Source organism: Primulina tabacum, chromosome 4 (genome assembly GCF_025594145.1).
Source record: "Primulina tabacum isolate GXHZ01 chromosome 4, ASM2559414v2, whole genome shotgun sequence".
Lineage (NCBI taxonomy): Eukaryota > Viridiplantae > Streptophyta > Magnoliopsida > Lamiales > Gesneriaceae > Primulina > Primulina tabacum.
The window spans coordinates 4,731,781-4,750,636 of record NC_134553.1 but is presented as its reverse complement, the minus strand read 5'-3'; the positions used below and the strand labels follow the sequence as shown (position 1 = coordinate 4,750,636).

Genomic DNA, 18,856 nt, shown 5'->3' with positions numbered 1-18,856 from the left:
CCAGAATTTCTGGCCAAAACGCGTATAAAAATACCAGACAAGATTAGACTGGAATTATACTAATTTGAAAGTTTCTACGTATTGTTGGGTGAGTAAGCTGCAACAGATCTGACCGTCAAATACGTTGACTTTGCCCCACCTTTTCTTTTCGATCACGTGGAACGCGCCGCATAGCTTGGGCCTGTGCATTTTTTATAAGGCTCCGATCCCCCGTAGCTGAGTGATTACACATCCGGGCCGTTAGCTGTGTCAATTTCGGTGTTGACCGAAATTGGACGAAACGACACCCCTCCCCTCTCTTATTTCTTCCCCCAAGTCTAACCTGTGGGCCTTGCTAGCTGCCATATGGCATCACGATTTAATTGAATGGGGACTACTTCTTGATTGGATTATGCAGATTTTTAAACAAGTAGACAAGAAATTTCACTTATGCCAAGGTGTGAAACTGGTTTACAAGAATAAACAATGATTCCTGTATGGTATGATATGTATTTAATGGAGTGAATGTCCAAGAATGAAGTATACGGGAGCGTTCCAATGTTGGACCTGAGCCCTCTTTGAAGCAACTTTTTACGTTGCTTTGTATGCCAAACCACCTTCGGTTTTCTTACTTGCATGAAACGTACGTCAGAAACTTCAAATTCTTACCCTTCAGCCCTTTCGCCTTTTTATATAAACTTGTCCATAGCACTTGCGAAAAAGCCTTCTTAGACTCTTTGTATTCTACAGCTTCGTTTCTTTTCTTAATTTTCAAGAACCCAGATAGTTTTCTGCAGTTACCCCTCTTGCCAGTCTTTAATTTGTCTTCTCCGCCAATTGAATTTATTTATTTATGGGGGAAGGATGGGGTCTTACCCTCGAAAATCCTGATCCAGCAGCGTTTTTCGGGAACCAGACTGTTGCGTTTGATCGTCGGAAGGCCGGTTTGATTATGTTTCCTGTTAATTCCAGTTGTAAGGAAGGGCAAGCTGCTACGTCTTCGTCCGGTGCAGAACAGAGGTTGGCGTTGGGTGAATTAGATTTCTTCTCTGAGAAGAAAAGGCCTGTTAACGATTGCAGTCCTTTTGTGAAGAAGGAAGATTCAAGTGCGGACGTGAATGTAAGCATACGTTCAATTACTGTAACTCGATTACAATCATATCTACTGCTTGACTTATTACTGTTTGATTTGTTTTGAATTGGAATATTTATTTATTGTTTTAATTTTTATGTAGGCTGGTTTGCAACTTGTGACTGGAAAAACTGGAAGCGATCAATCTACGGTGGATGATGGGATATATAGTTCTAATACAGAATATCCTAAACGAGCCAAACATGAGGTAATTTATCAAGGATATATGCAACTGTTACATTGCTTTTGATCTCTTCTCAGCCTTCACTTCGATTCGTTTCTTTCATTAAATTGTCTATTTGTGATTATTTTTGCGTGCTTGATTAGGTGGCTCAGCTCAAAGTCGAGCTTGAAAGAATGAACGCTGAAAATAACAGGTTACGGGGGATGCTTACTCAAATCAGTAACAGTTATACCGGCCTGCAGACGCATCTTGCCTCGTTGATGCAAAGCCAACAAAACTCAACGACCCCGAACACACAGGAACACGTGCACGAGGTAATTCGATCATATTATGTTCACTAACTCCTTAAGATTTCGTCATATTAGCTTCTGTTTCAGCATATTTAATACGAAAAAATTTTATGTTTCTAATACTGTTTTTGTTGGTTTTTAAATCAGATCGTTGATAGAAATTCTGAAGAGAAGAAACAAGAAAATGGAGAGGTGCTGAAGGCTCGTAGACAGTTCTCGGACCTGTCCCCAGGTGCCGCCAATAAATTGGCCAGTGAGCGATATTCTAACTCAACATCCGAGGAAAAATCTCAGTCAGGATCCCCGAAAGTCACAGAACTGTTGCCGAGGAGTAAGAGGATTGGCCGGGAGGAGAGCCCGGAAATGGAAGACAGGGCTCCGAACAAGGTTCCAAAGTTGTATCCCTCGAAGCGTGATCATGAGACCAGTGAGGCCACCATGAGGAAAGCGCGTGTCTCGGTTCGAGCACGATCGGAAGCTCCCATGGTATCTAGCTATTTACTATGGTTGATTTAGGTTCTTGCTTGTGGTCAAATAGGGTATATAATTCCTTTCTGGCACTAAAACGATATATAATGATTTGTCGTAGATTCCAGATGGATGTCAATGGAGAAAGTACGGGCAGAAGATGGCCAAAGGGAATCCATGTCCACGAGCATATTATAGGTGCACCATGGCAGTCGGTTGTCCAGTACGCAAACAAGTATGTGACCTACAGATATATTTATTTATATATGATGAAGTAAAACATAAGCAAAACATCATGAAATTTTAATCAAGTAGATTTTATAACATCACGACTCAATATTTGTGTTCGTATGTTTATTGAAGTTTTCAATTAGTTTTTGTCAAAGTTTTCGACTTTATTTCGGTAGATTACATTATCTTTTGTTAGAGTTTTTGTTGCAAGTTCCTATATGTTATAAAGAGTCAAATTTGATGGAATGGAGTCGCAATAAATCATGTTTAGTATGCTATCAATCTTGCCTATTTTATTCATATCCATTTTGATATCTAAGTAAATGGAAAAGTATATGTGATCCTGTTCACAAAAATTAGGCCAACATTTAGTTTGGTGCCTTGGAAATTACAGGTCCAGAGGTGCGCAACAGATCAAACAATCTTGGTCACAACCTACGAGGGAACACACAACCACCCACTGCCTCCCACAGCCATGGCCATGGCCTCCACCACATCAGCGGCGGCAGACATGCTTTTTTCCGGCGCCATACCAAGCTCCGACCTGTTGATGAACTCAAATTTTCTAGCAAGAACCATGGTTCCTTGTTCATCGAATATGGCTACAATCTCCGCTTCAGCTCCATTTCCAACTGTCACACTTGACCTCACACAATCTCCAAACTCGATGCCATTCCAAAGACCACAAGCTCAATTCCACGTCCCATTTCCGATTCCTCCCCATCAAAACATCGCCTCCATGTCGACTCGGCCGATTCCTCAGATATTAGGCCAGGTCATGTACAATGAGTCCAAGTTTTCGGGTCTCCATATGTCTAAGGACGGTCCATCGATGCAGCATCCACAACTTCATCCGGTGGCAAATCACACATTATTTGAGAACACCCTCAGCGCGACAACGGCGGCAATTACAGCCGATCCCAACTTCACCACCGCTCTTGCTGCCGCCATCTCCTCAATCATTGGTGGAACATCTCATCCGAAAGGCAACGCAGATACAACTGCCAGCCACGAAACAAACAGTTTACATGGAAAATAATCAAATCGTTCTAGTTTATACTTTACTCCTATTACGTAATTTTTCCAAACTTTCTACTGCATCAGTGATCAGGTGCCACTTGTTCATATTACTGTTGCATTGATGTTTCAAACGGGGAAAGCTAGAGGCTGTATCTTCTTTTCAACTTGTCGATTTTTTTTTTCTGTGTGCATTTTCTATCTCATCTGTAAAATTAGAGGACCAGCTGTGAAAAGTATCTTTTGAAAATGGAAGCCTACAACTCGGGCGTTTATTTGATCGACCCGTTATCTCTGATTCCATTGGTATTTGGATAAACATATGAATCAAATCATCGACTTTCAGGAGACTTGGTTGATTTTTGCAAGAAATAATTAATGTAAGAGAATTATATGTTGGTTTATTTATTCTATGATTTGATCATGCATGCCTGTGCTTTCAACAGTTGCCACTCTAATCAGAAACTGCCTCCAGGAACAAAAAGAATTCAAGGCTGATATGTCAGTTCTTGATGACTTCTGCAGACTGCAGTGTTGGATGAATGAAGCATGTTGAAATTTGAATCTTTTATTCCATTCAATAATTTAAATTTTAAAAACATAATAATTAAAATAGAATTAAAAATTACACATAAGTAAAACTATGCATAAAAAAAATTAAAAGCTAGTACATCAAGATTAAAATTAGACAAATTAATAGAGTAAGATCAATGGTGGGTGCAATAATTGTACATGCTTGGTAGAGCGATCGAACCGTGGTGCTTGAGCTGTTGTGCGGTTTAAAAGATTTGAGTTGCACCATTACTACTAGCTATAGATTTTGGTAAAGCGGTAAGCAATCGGTCCTACAATTGATATCAGAGCCAAGGTCACGAGTTCGATTCCCATTGATTGCAAGGAGTGCAATTATTGGGAGGGAGATTGTTGGGTGCAATAATTGTCCATGCTTGATAGAGCGATCGAGCCGTGGTGCTTGAGCTGCTGTGCGGTTTAAAAGATTTGAGTTGCACAATTACTATTAGCTATAGCTTTTGGTAAAGCAGTAAACAATCGATCCTACAATCAAAATGAAACAAATTAATCGAACAAAATGGTTATTTCCTTAAATGAAATGTCAAAATAGTAATGTTTGCAAATATAAAAAATGATAGAGATCTCTAAAAAAACGACATAGGTAAAAAAAAATGTATAATGAAAATCGAAAGATAATATGAGTAGACTATAAGAGAAATATGATGGTTTTGTTTTATATATTATCCTTTAAATTGATTTTACTTAGAAGACGTTATTTTAATAAATATAATTTATCTTGTAACTACAAACTAAAACATAAAAAATTATAAAATGAAATATTTCCAATTCACCTTTGAATATGGATGAATATTAGGATAAACCGAAAATTTTCTAAATTTTCTTAAAATACCAAATTAAATTAAAATCGATTATTTCGGTCGATCAGCTAACCTAAAAAAAAAGAGGAGAAACCCGATTCTTTTAATTACGAATTTTGTTGCATTCGAAAAACATTTTTTTATTACTTCTGTTCCTCATTGTGCATGTACAAAACACTATCTGAAGCAACAACACTCCAAATTATGGGCCAATATCCAAGCCCAACTCCAACACTACACCAAAATAATGACCCAATAAAAATTTAAATTTTATATATAAAAAATAAATCAATTAATTCAATTTGATTTTACCCATTTTTAAAATATAAATTATTTTGGTTAACTTTTAAAACCATGTGTTTCCCTAACTGAAACAAAATAGGCTTTGTGCATATTTTCCAATGAGTAGGTCTGTTGTAAGACGATTTCACGAATTTTCATTTATAAGACGGGTCAACCCTACCGATATTCATAAAAAAATTAATATTCTTAGCATAAAAAATAATAATTTTTCATGAATGACCAAAATAAGAGATCTGCCCCACAAAATACGATCCGTGAGACCGTCTCACACAAGTTTTTATTTTTTTTAATAGGTGAAATATACGAGGTGTGAAATTCAAATATAATTGCTTAGCTCCGAAGAAAACTCGGCGATATTGTTCCATCTGCACTGACTTTTTGACAAAACAAAGAATAAAGCAAACCATTCACGAGAGACAAATCGAAGCATTTCAATTTTTTTTTATCAAGTTCAAACACTGCTAACGTCCAAATAAGAGATTAAAGGGTGTTTAATAAAATGACAAAAACTTGTGTGATACGGTCTCACGAGTCGTATTTTGTGAGACATGTATCTTATTTGGGTCATCCATGAAAAGTATTACTTTTTATGCTAAGAGTATTATTTTTTATTATGAATATCGATAAGATTGACCCGTCTCACAGATAAAAATTCGTGAAACTGTCTCATAAGAGACCTACTCTAATAAAATAATAATAATAATAATAACAAGATTAAGAAAATAGATTAACGGTATATAAGTGAGACATAACCTATAAGATATATTTTCAACGCTAATATAATTATTTTTAACAAAATATTATTCATATTATATTCGTAAGACGAGTAAATATGTGGGACGAGGAAATCTCATCTATGACTATATGATATAAAAAATAATATTTGTTTCGGAACTCTTCTATTCTATATTTCTATTGTTCCGGTTTTGTTTTATAATTTAAAATAATTTGTTCGATAAAGACAAACATATTAAAAAATCCAAACCTCTCGCACTTTCAGATTACTCCGTCCTTATCGATTTAAATATTTTATGTTATATTAAAATCTCGAAATCCAACGGTTTAAATGGAAGAAGACTTAGTATAATCCAACGGGTAGGATTTCCCCCCAGCAGTAGCTGAGCGAGGTCTTTCCTCTTATTTCTGTCTCAAAGCTTCTTTGTTATTAAATTAAATTTATCTTTCTGGTTCGACGTTACCGGTGAGGACTGCAGTTTCCGATTATTAGTTTACTTGTTTACAGTTCAGTATGTTGATGAGTTTCGTGGGTTTTCTTTGTGGTTGGGGTGGCATAGTGGAGAAATTTTAGGCTTTGTTTGGAAAACGACGTTGTGTAGTTTGCTGTCTATTTGGTTTCGACTTGATTTTCTGGATTTTTTATGCTGGTTCATGCTTTTTAAACTTTGTGGGTTTATGAATGTTTTAATTAATTGGGTGTGTTGTTATTATGTTTTAATTTTTCACTGTTTCCTTTGTCTATCATACAATCCGTCATTCTTTTCTTGCTTGACATGTTACGTGTTGGAAAAGGGTAAAATATACATGTATTTGTAATTTAGTTTGGGTGGTGGACTGAATTTTTTTTTATTCATGGTTCTGATCGGTGCCTTTGTTGGAAAAATGTGTTATGATTGTTTTGAATTTGAGGTGAATTGATTTTTTCCTGTAAATTTTGTTTTCACTTTGCAAAATGTAGGCTTTATTCCCTGTGTAAGATCTCGTCGTAGGTTTTAAACCTTGTATAAGATCTCTTGGATCAACGAACTTGAATAGTTAGTAACTTTGTGGGGTTAATTATCGAAAGCTAGTAGGAATTTCAAATTATTGGGAGAATATATGTCGTTGAAAAAAGAAATTGTTGGTTTAATGTATTACAATCTTGGTGGCTATTTAGTTTAATGATCTTCAATGGCTAATGTTGAAATTGATGTCTCCAATATGGATATGTAATAGAATTCTATTTTAATTTGATGATGATATAGGTCAAAATGGGAATGAGATTTAAAGCTCTAGCCTTCTCCTTGTTCCTTTCAAGCTTCTTGTTTTCTCTGGCCTTTTCTGCATCAAATGATGGCTTGGTCAGAATTGGACTGAAGAAGCTGAATTTGGATCAAAACAATAGGCTCGCTACTCATCTTGAGTCCAAAGAAGGGGAGGAATTGAAAGCTTCGATTAGGAAGTACATTTTCCGAGGCAGGCTCGGGGATAGCGCAGACGATGATATCGTAGGATTGAAGAACTACTTGGATGCTCAGTACTTTGGTGACATTGGAATTGGCACTCCTCCACAAAAATTCACTGTGATTTTCGATACTGGTAGCTCTAATCTGTGGGTGCCGTCCTCGAAATGCTATTTTTCTGTAAGTCTGGATTCTGGAACCTTTGTCTAGGTTATGTGAGAAAAAAATGGGTCACTATGATCATCTTTATGCAGTGGATAGAGACTGAAGGATATCTGAAAATTGACATATGTTGGTGCAGGTTGCATGTTACTTCCACGGAAAGTACAAGGCAGGACGGTCGAGTTCTTACAAAAAGAATGGTTTGTTATTATTTTCCTATTTCTTCTCAATTTATCTCCATGTTCATGTTCTATTTTCTACCATGAGCTGAATCATGTTATCTTTTAAGTTAGATTAAAGGTATATATATTATTGTATATTAAGATATAGTGTTTCCACTTGCATTGCACTATTGCTAACTGAGGATGTAATTAACCCCCTCGCATAGAACTGTCGAAACATTTGGATGCACAGAATGGGCATGTTAGATGCATCATATGTGCATCAAATGCCATAGCTGTATTATTATTATATGATAAAGTATCAGATGTTATTTGACTTGTAACAATATCGTTGATCTGTTGCCGTTGTATATTTGAATCAAGCATAATATGTTGTTTGCTGATTTGCTATTTATTTCTTGGGTTTGTTATAAATTAGACTATGAAGTTGTTATTCTTAGATATAAAACAATCTCTGTACAGGAAAATCCGCTGCAATACATTATGGGACAGGAGCTATATCTGGATTCTTTAGCGAGGATAACGTCAAAGTTGGGAACCTAGTTGTCAAGGGCCAGGTTTCCCACTCCTCCTTTGGGTTTTCACTTTGCACTATTATTAGACATAGTAATTCACAGTAGAGTGCTGATCTGTCCAGGAATTCATTGAGGCAACACGAGAACCTGGTATTACATTTTTGGCGGCAAAGTTTGACGGCATACTGGGACTTGGTTTCAAAGAGATCTCAGTTGGAAATGCCACCCCAGTATGGTTAGTGTTGGACCCTTTTTTCTGTAGTGTGTTTTGGCGTGTTATTTTGAGAAAAAAGATGTTGATATTTTTTTCCCATTATCCGAACATTAGTTTTCGTCGCGTGGCTTGGAACACAGATGGTTACTGAGATGGTCATATTTCTTTTTTGTTTGTTAGAATACTTTGCCATTGTGTGAGTTTGCATTCCTTGTAGGTACAACATGGTTGAACAAGGTCTTGTCAAGGAGCCCGTGTTCTCATTTTGGCTTAACCGTAATCCGGAGGAAGAAGAGGGGGGTGAACTGGTTTTTGGTGGAGTTGATCCTAATCATTACAAGGGTAATCACACGTACGTTCCAGTGACCCAGAAAGGCTATTGGCAGGTTGGTTGTCAAGATACAAAAGATATAGTTTGATTAATATAGTTCTTTCTTTAATACTTAATTTTCTGTTTACAGTTTGACATGGGTGATGTTCTCATTGATGGTGAAGAGAGTGGTATGTATGCTGCAATGCTTCATGATGTATCATTTACTGTAATTAGAAAGATATAATGAATCAAGAATATGCTTTCTGTTAGTCTGTAAGATGGTTTTCATTCAGAATTTTCTAATAATATGCACTGTGATGAATTAGCCTTGCACCTCTGTATTCTTAGGTTACTGCAATGGTGGATGTTCAGCTATCGCAGACTCTGGAACTTCTCTCTTAGCAGGTCCAACTGTATGTGCTGGCTCCACCCTACCAAACCAAGTCTTCAATTAACTTCTCATTTTTCGAAATATTATCATCAAACAAGTTGTTTATAATATTAGTGATATGGGAGGGGAGTGGTTTTTCGGTTTTCGTAACCTACTGTTCTCGTTCATAGTGTTTTGTACTTATTTCTTGTATGTCTGTAGACGGTGGTTGCTATGATTAATCATGCTATTGGTGCTGCTGGAATTGTCAGCCAAGAATGCAAGGCTGTGGTCGAACAATATGGGCAGACAATTATGGATTTACTAATTTCAGAGGTAGTTTACTATGTTAAGTTTACCTTCTTAAAGGTTTCAGGTGGCTCCTGTTTATCTTTTCTGAACCTGATATTCCACATGACCTTAGGCACAACCAAAGAAGATTTGTTCCCAAGTTGGTCTATGCACTTTTGATGGACGTCATGGCGTTAGGTTTTTCCCTTTCACTTTCCCTCACACCGGTTTTAATTTGTCCTTAATGATTAGTTTTGTGAATGTTAGATTTCCATTCATGATTCTTTTTTTTTTGTGCTTGATGTCTGCACATAGTGCGGGCATTGAGAGTGTAGTAGATGAGAAAAATGGTGTATCATCTGGTTTGCATGATGCTATGTGTTCTGCGTGTGAAATGGCTGTTGTTTGGATGCAAAATCAACTGAGGCAGAATCAGACACAAGATCGCATCTTGAACTATGTCAATGAGGTAAACTTTAGTGTTTTTGGGATGAAAGTTTTTTGTTTTGATAATAGACTGGTTGACACATAAAACTGATGAAATTTCAGCTCTGTGAACGGCTTCCAAGTCCAATGGGAGAATCCTCTGTTGAGTGTGGAAGCATTTCTTCTATGCCTAATGTTTCCTTCACAATCGGTGGAAAACTTTTTGATCTGTCCCCAAAAGAGGTATGAAAAAACCGCAATTAATGTTTTGGTCAGGTTACTGCATAATTTTTCTCTGTGCTCTAAATTTGAATCAAGGTGGGCTACTTGGCTGGTATGTTTTACAACACCACCCCCCCAACCCCAACCCCAACCCCAACTCCTCTGAACATAGAAGTTTTGAAGCTCATTATATTTTCTGTTTTGTTTTTTATAATTTAGGCTTCTATGTTTTGATTCAGGATTACTACATGAGTGAGATTAGATGTTGTACTATCTTGGTTTTTTCTCACGAACTAATATATGACTTTCCTAGAGCATTGAAGGAGACAATTTTTATTGAAAATTATAGTTCGAACCCTACTCTATAATGAAAGGTGAAACCCTCCATAGAACGCTGAAATTTAGACGTTTTAACGCTGATGATGATGATTTTATTGCGTTTCTTCAGTACATACTCAAAGTGGGAGAGGGCGCTTCAGCACAGTGCATCAGTGGTTTCACGGGTTTAGATATTCCTCCGCCTCGTGGGCCTCTTTGGTAATATTATTTCCTTCCATGTCGAATTAACCCATCTCTTTCTTGTCATTTATGTTTCTGATGAATATTTATTATATTCCATTGGAACGATTCTTGCAGGATCTTGGGAGATATGTTTATGGGTCGGTACCACACTGTGTTTGATTACGGGAACCTGAGAATCGGATTCGCTGAAGCGGCATGAGATAAACCTGAACCTGCAGCCCCGTTGATGTTAATATTTCTCTGTTTATGTGTGAGGTTAGAATGTTGATTTTATGGTGTCGACTTGTACCTTAAACAGGGTGTGTACAGTTTGCTCTTCGTTTAACCTGATCCTGGTATTTGACCGACGTATCAAACTGTCCATGTTGCTTTAACGTTATAGAGGATGTCGTGTAAGATGTCTGATGTCTGTCATTTTACTTTTTCGATGAGCAAATAAAACACACATGTATTATGTAATAAAGAATCGTTGACGTTAGTGCTTTGATCGTTTTTTTAGTTTGTATTTAATATTTAATGATAAAATATTTGCATACTGAGCAAATAATTATCTGCTAAAGATTGAAATGTTAATTGTTGAATTTTATTCATTGTCGATAATTTTTTTTTCATATAGATAGTTTTTGAAAGTATTCATTTGTATTTTCTTTTTAATTGAACTAGAATGATTTTTGGAGTCCATTAAATTTAGTTTAATAAATTTTTTTTTTTTTGGGTTTTTCGAATTGGAAGACCATATATTTTGGAGAATTAGAATTGCATACCCTCTTTTAAGTGTGGTCGCCGTAAGAGTTTTCTGATTCCGCTGCAAAAGAGTTACCTTTGTTTGGCGTCAAGCTCGGGTGTCATTCTTTAAATTAAATTGTGCGTGCGTGTCTGTTTGAATCTCTGAGAAAGGGCAAACGGTGTATAATGGAATGTACCATATATGGGAGGCATTTTGAAGCGATGTGGTATTATTGGCGTGACAACATGAAAGCCAACTAAATGCATTCGGAATTAGCATTAAGCTACTCATTTGGAGTTTGGTTGTTAGGTCCAAACTTCCCAATCTAGCGTGAGCTGTCACATCTACTGTATATGCCTTCCCCCATCTGACATGACCAACTTACTTTAATCATTACACCTTCTATTGTCTTCATCTCCAATTTCACGGGAATGGACCAAGTAACATTAGTTAAGAGAGGAGAATATTATGCAAAAATTGAAACGATAATGGTAGATAAGATACGAAAAAGAGCAGTACTTTCTTAAGCTGTTGGATCAAGAAATCTTCACAAACCCCTGCACATTTGAACGGCACGTCCAACCTCACATTGCAGAACATGAAAACTTAGATCCGTTCTTGTTTTACAAACAATCCTTGTTAGATAAACCAAACCAAACCAACACAACAAGGATAGACTTTTACCATTGGAAAATAATTAATTGATTGCCACCTAGGACTGATCTCGGAGACTAAAAATCACAAGTGGACATTTTGTTCCTCAAGCTATTGTTTTCTTTTGGTATTGATTGTATTCATAAAACCTCTATGGTATGAACAAATAATTCAGTAGCACAATTCAATGAATGAGGAAAAGAAAACCACAAATCATGGTCCCTTAAGTAACTTTCTTGCTGTTTGAATGGGACAATCTCCGGTCTAGAGATTGCAACTGGCTTCGAAGGTTCTGGTTTTCTTCAAGCAATCTGTCATATTCAAGAAGAAATCCTTCTGATTGTTTTTTCAAAGCGAAAGCACTGGCTTCTGCATTGCTTGCTTCTTTAGACTTTTCTTCAAGGTTCGTCTCGAGCTGCTGGATCCTCTTGTGCAACGATGATGTCTCTGCTTCCAGTGCTTTAATTTCCTCAGAAACTGGAGGCTTACCATCCTCAAAAACCCGGCTTTGTTTCTTTACGGCTTCCATTGTCTTTCTCCTTACGCGCAGTTCTCGAATATAATGATGTAGTCTATCAATCATCAATGCAAGGAATAAGGAGAATCCTGCACAAAATCATTTATTCTAAACTGATAACAGAAGTAGAAATCGAAATAAGGGAAATTGGCATTGACAGTTTAATTATAAAATTAAGGAAGTAAGGTTAGAAATTTTATGCAGCCCCATTGAACATAGACTTTCTAACCAAAAATCTGGCTGAGAGATCATATATTAAAGAGTTATATTCATGTTAACTTGCAATGCTAAAAGAATTTGAAACCATGTGAACCAAATGGCCGCCATTTTCAAGATTTGCATTTAAATTATTCATATTCTTTTAAATAAATTGAATTCGTTTCGTGCCATTTGATCGAGGACGTTCCCCAAGGCTTGGAGGTAACATGACCCCCAACAGACTATCATGTCCTGTGTAACATGCAAAATCCTGATTCACCATATCCCACGAAAAAACCGAAAAGGATTCTACTCGTCTACGTAAACTCATCATCCCCATATCCTTACTTCACAAATAGCGAGCTCAGATATACTTTTCTACATAAAACACAAAACATAAAGGTTTATACCAGATTTCTCCAAGTTAATTATGCATACCAGTTTATAACCAAAAAACAAAACAAATTTAATCAATCTCAGAATTACAAATACTCAAGGATCCACTTTGAATCCAAAAATTTCTTGAAAAGATTAAAAAAAAAAACTACGCCGCAAGAATTTTCAAGATCCTTGTTTGGTCATCAAATCTTTTTGCTCGATCCCTTATCTCGAATTTTAGTTACGCATGTCAAAGCACAATCAATATCAGATCCATCAGTATGTAGTACGAGAGACAAGCAGAGCAAGACATCCGCTCCAATGGGGAAAAAAACAAGAAGCCATCCTAGTGCTAATAATGCTCATTTCTGCTCAAAATACGTAAACCCCAGATTACATCCCCAAGCATTCTTATGAATCAACCCAAATAGACACCCACTGGCATGAATTATCCAATACAAAAATGTTTTCTCATCATAAAAATCCCCAAAATAATTCACAGATAGGAAAATTAAACAAGCAATTACAATGAGCCACAAAGAATAGACATATCGCACAAAAGATAGCATTTTGAAGTATGTTTACCCATGAGAGAAGCTTCAAGAAGGTTCTTCGCCAGAAGAATCTGATCCGTGGGATTGACCTCACCATCGTCGGCCCAGCGTCTCTGGATCTTGAGCGCACTGTACACAATAGACATCATCACCACAAAAACGGTTCCCGCCACCGTCTTCACCACAATCGGGCCGCGGCCCCGTTTGACCCGGTCCAAACCCATTATCACTAGCTTCCTAAACGGCGTCTTGAACACGAACACAACTATCAAAGCCATCTCCGACAATACCAGAGCAAACAGCAACTGTATCATTTTTATGCTATCGACGAATACAATGTCGGATCGATCGGAGGACAGACAAAGAGCTTGAGCGTTTTAATTCATTGGATCCTAACACCAAAACGTGCACTCCTATATTTATTATTAATTTTTATTTTATTTGATTTTGATTTTGATTTTGAGAGCAACGTAATTTTTTTTCCGATAATTTAACAAAACATACTAAATAATTATATTTTGATTAATTTTTTGAAAAAAAATACTACAATTTAAAAATACTAAATATCTCAACTTATTTAAAACTTGACAAAAATTAAGGTAACGTGGTTTCTTTGTGGGCACACTCCATAAACCAGAAGCTCAAGTTGTATCTAGCTAGTCGAGAAATATATTTGGGGTATGACAAGATAACACATGAACTGGTAGAGATTTTTATTTGTTTGTATACAGGTTTAGACTGGTTCTTGGGTATTTTAAGATTTAAGTATTTAAATTATATAAATTATCATCATCAACACGTATAATTTTATCAATTGGTTTTACAATTGATATATGACTTAAAATATTTGCATTGTGTTGTTGCGGATTTATCATGTCATGACCCTAGCCAACCGTCGCCTACTTTCGCGGTCTCGAATTTTGGATATTTTGATTATGTTATATTGTTGATTGTAGGTTCTGAGCTGCTTGGAGGTATTAATAAAATTTCAGAATTTATTTGAGCATAATTTCGAAAATTCAGATTTATATAGTTGTGTTTTCAAATTTTAGTGTTCAATAATTAGATGTTTAGATGCTATAAAATTGTCGTATATTAATTTTAGAAATATTAAATTATAGATTTTTGGAATTTTAGGTTAAATTGGTGAATATTGGAAAATTAAAAGAAAGTTGATGTAAAAAAATTATTTGTCACATGATCGGATTCTTCGGGAAAATCTTTAGGATATTTCAATGGTAAATTAAGTATTAGTTGATGTACGCATTAACTGTTTTATTATGACGTCTATAATGACATGAAATAACGTTAAGTATTTTGTAATTAGTTGGGTATGTCTTATATGCTCATGTGAATAATGTGATTGCATTCATGATTTCTTTGAGTTTATATGCTTAGGTTCATAAATATTCCCTATTTTATCATTGAAAATAATAAAATAAAAATATGGTTATTTTGAAAAGAATATTTGGGATATATTTTCGACTAGTCATATTAACTATTCACACATATCATTTCGAACTTTGACTACGTTTATTGCTATAATGATTGATCTGTTCAGATTTTGAGTCATCGATAGAGCGAGTGATAGGATTAGATCACTCCTGACATCTCATCGATGGAGCGAGTGATATAATTAACACACTCCTGATGACTGCATGAGGATTGATCGGGTCGCTACCGGACCCTCGATGCTATGTATATGGATGAGCGACGATTTGATGTTTCGTTGTTGTATTCCTGGCACGGGTGGCCACTATTTTAGTATTATGACAAACTATAAAATATATGCGTGTGATTGATTATCTATGTGTTGCTTATTTTAATTTATGAACACATATATGTTTGCATGTGTATGTATGTACTTTTGGTCGATTAACATAAGTTACTCAAATGATATTTGGGTGATTATTGCTCATTATATAGTTTTATATATATATAGTTATTATTATTATTATTATTATTATTATTATTATTGATGTAATCTCCAGTTATTTTTACCAACAAAAGGACAAGGTTTTTCACATAAAAATCAAATTTCTCAAGGAAAAAATTCCCTTCTCTTTCGAAGAATGAAACAATAGTGTTCTCCTAAATTTACACACTCTATGTTAGCTTTACATTTTAGGGTTTTCTTATATTCCAAATGAAAAAAAAAATGATTCAGAAATTGATTCGCCATGCATGCATGTAGAAGATTCAGAAAAGCTTGCTCGCAAACTCATCGATATCTATCCCTTTACTGGCAGACGCCGCCGCAAGATCTCTCAGCTGCGACAAGCTTCTTCCCAACTGCAAACACACCTTCGTTTCAAATAGATCTCCGTTCTCCCTTCTCTCCAAACCCTCTTCCCTCAGATTCGACTCAATCGATTCTTCCATCAGCTTGAAGAGTCCCGCGTTGCTCCGGTACATTTCGACCACCATTCCTACTTGCCCGCCGTGTTCGAATGCATTCACCACACTCGCCAACGATCCGCCTAATACTCCGAGCATCACCGCCCAACCGCCATGGGACGGTGAGCCCACGAAGGCGGAACCAAGGGCCGCTAAACCCGTCAGCACTGGGGCCGTGATGGCCAGAATTTTGTTGAGTTTTAAAGCTTTACTGGCCAATTTCAAGTAGTCTTCTCTATCTTTTATTCTCATCACGTTCATTATCTCTCTCATTTCACCCTCTAATTTTCCGTTCCAGCCGTTGAAATCTTTGTTCCCGGCTAGCCCTTTTGGCTGCCTCCGTCGTTGCTTCGTCGGCCACCAGACTGCAGGCTCCACAGTCTCCGGGAATTTTTTCAGCATTACCCCAAGGAGAGGGAGAGGATAAGCTTTATCCAGAGCTAACACCTTTTCCATCAGTTCCTTCACATCAACCGCCGTAGGGTTTCCTACACGAATCATCGTCTGGATTTGATTCTGAAGCTGCTTGAACAGCCTCGGCAGCGTTTCTTTGTTCTTCCGCAAGTTGAGACGGCTGAATTGTATTCACGATCAACAGCATCCCGGTTGCGGCCACGTACATGGAAGTCGAAGAAAGCTTCAAAGCAGCCGCCGGAGCTCCAGCGCTTATGGCGGCAATTCCTGCCATGGTTGCAGCCGCGAGAGTGATCGCATTGATTGAAGTCAAAAGAAGACTATTCCAATGGGTTCTTTGATCTCCAATATTGTTGTGCATTTCAACTCTGTCTGCAACTGCCTCCAAGATAGCGTAAATCTTCGCCATCACCAAAGGATCCACGCCATTGTTCTCAAATCTTTTAAATCCAGTGTTAATACTAATGGGACTCAACCGTTTTTCAATACTGCTGTGGAGTTCGAGTCCACCCAAACCACTCGTTCGGAGCTCTGGAAGAGAAATACTGGCGACCCGTTTCGGGATATTAATAGCTGCCCGAATAACTCTTTTTCGTTGGGAAGAAGAAGAAGACACGGATGGCTTCAATAAGATCGAAGATTTTAAGGTTGCCATTTTCTTTTTAGCCCCTAGATTTACGTGAAATCTATATAATTTGTTTTTGGTTTGTCAGGTGTTTCAGGAATTGTATCTCGAGGGTTTGATTGAGAAGGATTGGATGCAGGAACAAGTGTATTTATAAAGAAATGGCGAATTTGGCCGTTGACTGATGAATTGGTTATGGGAAGCGAGAAAAAAATTTTCAAAGTCTGATGTTTGAATTGAACCGGTTAATGTTTTGTTTTGTATATAAACAGAAGTTGGACCGTTTCTTGCATTCAATTTTGTTGTAAACCAAGTAATTAATTAGTTTTGCGATAATATATAGTCTTGAAAGTACTGTAAGCTGCATAATATTTGTCAAATCTCATGCACATAATATATTTATTATTTTTATTTGATATTTAATTAATTACACAATTATTTAGTTTTATTCAATTTTTATTATTTCCTTTTAATGAAGTCACTTCAAATTATTTTGGTGTTATATATCTTGCTAACTAAAATATTTAGTCATAAGTTTTTTTCGATTCCCGTCTTTAATAATTAGTAAAAGATATGATCGAATGAGTATACAAATCATAATTTAATTTTCTCTTTTGAACTATAGTTATCTATTTTCGACTCGATCGGACCAATAAAAAATATCTTTTTATATCTAAAATATTATTTTTCATTAGAAAAATATCATTTTTTGTTTGTTATGCTATGAAAAATATTGTGTAATATATATCGATTGAGTGAAAAATATTATTTTTTATGTAAAAAATCTATTGTATAATATATATGTATTTGAGCGAAAAGTTGAGCAATAATATCTCTGCAGCATGTTAGACGAATAACGATTAAAGTAACCAACGTTTTAGCGAATTTTGTTGTTTGTCCTCATGCACCATTTTGTTGGGTTCTTGCAAATTTTCCATCTTGACTGATCATTCTTGTAATGAACAATTTGGTTATCCATTAATAAAGACACAAGTTTTTCCAAAAAAAAATAATATTAATTTTCATTACATATATGAATCAAGTCAATTTGTCTCACGTATATAAATTTGTGATACCATTTTACATGAGACTTATTATCTATTGAATATGTCAAATGAAAATTTTATTTCCTCAACAAAAAAATGTAACTGTTTTTTCTATTTTAAAAGACAATTATCTATTGAATACATCCTTGATTTTTGAACACGAGGTTTTTTGTTTTTGTTGTTGTTTTTGTTTTTTTAGATTTTTGTTCCTGGACGATCGAGTAACACAGGATTGATAAAAATAAATAAATAAAATTCTATAATAAACTTATAATTAATATAAAGGTTATCCTGTTAATATTTAATTCCACAACTCGCTTTCCGAGTCCATATCATGTACCGAGAAGCATATACTACGATTTATGACAGTACACCTGCTATTATTATTTTTTTATATGTTTTTTCTTTAAAAATGCATTTGGGGTTTGTTGACTTTCAACTCAAAGAAAATTTCAAAATTGTTTTGAAAATGAAAACTAGTCAAACAAGGGCAGATGAACGAGACAAAAATATTGGACAACATGTCTTTTATCATATTATTCATATATTTAAACCATTATTAATCATATGTAGGTTATAAATTTTTAATCATGGATAATATACAAAGTTACATGCAACTTTTCATGTGATCTGAGAAAATTAGGCATTTGATGCGTGTAAATTCAAGTAATTGCATTTTTCATTGTCAAGATTGTTGGGTGTAATAATTGTCTTTGTTTGGTAGAGCGATCCAATCGTGGTGTTTGAGCTGCTATGCGATTTAAAAAGATTTGAGTTACACCATTATTACTAGCTATAGTTTTTTTGGACGCAACAAGCACTCGGGTCCTACAAAAATTTAAAAGGACCCCTCAGAAAAATTGGTGTAATATTACAAGTTTTTCATTATAAAATTAAAAGAGAGATTGACTATAATTATATTTGTCGATTCTTGCATAATCCAAAAATGTGCCC

General features: G+C 35.8%; 3 protein-coding genes and 1 pseudogene across 5 annotated transcripts; 2 read left to right on the top strand and 2 right to left on the bottom strand.

The window, feature by feature from the left end:
* Positions 1–453: 453 nt before the first annotated feature.
* On the top strand, positions 454–3,592 carry LOC142542664 (WRKY transcription factor 6-like). The gene is made up of 6 exons (XM_075649422.1): positions 454–1,099; positions 1,215–1,319; positions 1,439–1,609; positions 1,733–2,071; positions 2,175–2,288; positions 2,679–3,592. The coding sequence occupies exons 1-6, from the start codon at positions 833–835 to the stop codon at positions 3,321–3,323; spliced, it is 1,641 nt and encodes a 546-aa protein (XP_075505537.1). The 5' UTR covers positions 454–832; the 3' UTR covers positions 3,324–3,592.
* Positions 3,593–6,064: 2,472 nt separating this feature from the next.
* Positions 6,065–10,870, top strand: LOC142542663 (aspartic proteinase-like). Of its 3 annotated transcripts, none has more exons than XM_075649419.1 (14): positions 6,065–6,196; positions 6,978–7,355; positions 7,477–7,537; positions 7,982–8,076; positions 8,157–8,269; positions 8,466–8,634; positions 8,710–8,749; positions 8,910–8,974; positions 9,154–9,267; positions 9,356–9,420; positions 9,538–9,691; positions 9,772–9,891; positions 10,319–10,407; positions 10,507–10,870. In XM_075649419.1, the coding sequence occupies exons 2-14, from the start codon at positions 6,984–6,986 to the stop codon at positions 10,589–10,591; spliced, it is 1,542 nt and encodes a 513-aa protein (XP_075505534.1). In that variant the 5' UTR covers positions 6,065–6,196; positions 6,978–6,983; the 3' UTR covers positions 10,592–10,870. The 3 variants fall into 3 exon arrangements, with proteins under 3 accessions (XP_075505534.1, XP_075505535.1, XP_075505536.1); XM_075649420.1 differs by having other exon boundaries at positions 6,098–6,122; XM_075649421.1 differs by lacking the exon at positions 6,065–6,196 and adding an exon at positions 6,218–6,237.
* A 905-nt stretch (positions 10,871–11,775) lies between these two features.
* On the bottom strand, positions 11,776–13,845 carry LOC142542662 (uncharacterized). Its single transcript, XM_075649418.1, has 2 exons — positions 13,452–13,845; positions 11,776–12,379 (listed from the first exon to the last, which is right to left on the bottom strand). The coding sequence occupies exons 1-2, from the start codon at positions 13,732–13,734 to the stop codon at positions 11,997–11,999; spliced, it is 666 nt and encodes a 221-aa protein (XP_075505533.1). The 5' UTR covers positions 13,735–13,845; the 3' UTR covers positions 11,776–11,996.
* Positions 13,846–15,616: 1,771 nt separating this feature from the next.
* LOC142541468 (putative F-box protein At4g22030) lies at positions 15,617–16,975 on the bottom strand (annotated as a pseudogene).
* Between the last annotated feature and the right edge of the window lie 1,881 nt (positions 16,976–18,856).

Coding starts and splice junctions, on each gene's coding strand:
- LOC142542664 (XM_075649422.1), top strand. CDS start 833: ATGGGGGAAGGATGGGGTCTTACCCTCGAAAATCCTGATCCAGCAGCG. Junction 1,610..1,732: donor CACAGGAACACGTGCACGAG/GTAATTCGATCA, acceptor TTTTTAAATCAG/ATCGTTGATAGAAATTCTGA. Junction 2,072..2,174: donor CACGATCGGAAGCTCCCATG/GTATCTAGCTAT, acceptor GATTTGTCGTAG/ATTCCAGATGGATGTCAATG.
- LOC142542663 (XM_075649419.1), top strand. CDS start 6,984: ATGGGAATGAGATTTAAAGCTCTAGCCTTCTCCTTGTTCCTTTCAAGC. Junction 8,270..8,465: donor GGAAATGCCACCCCAGTATG/GTTAGTGTTGGA, acceptor CATTCCTTGTAG/GTACAACATGGTTGAACAAG. Junction 9,421..9,537: donor GATGGACGTCATGGCGTTAG/GTTTTTCCCTTT, acceptor GTCTGCACATAG/TGCGGGCATTGAGAGTGTAG.
- LOC142542662 (XM_075649418.1), bottom strand. CDS start 13,734: ATGATACAGTTGCTGTTTGCTCTGGTATTGTCGGAGATGGCTTTGATA. Junction 12,380..13,451: donor TCTTGAAGCTTCTCTCATGG/GTAAACATACTT, acceptor GATTTTGTGCAG/GATTCTCCTTATTCCTTGCA.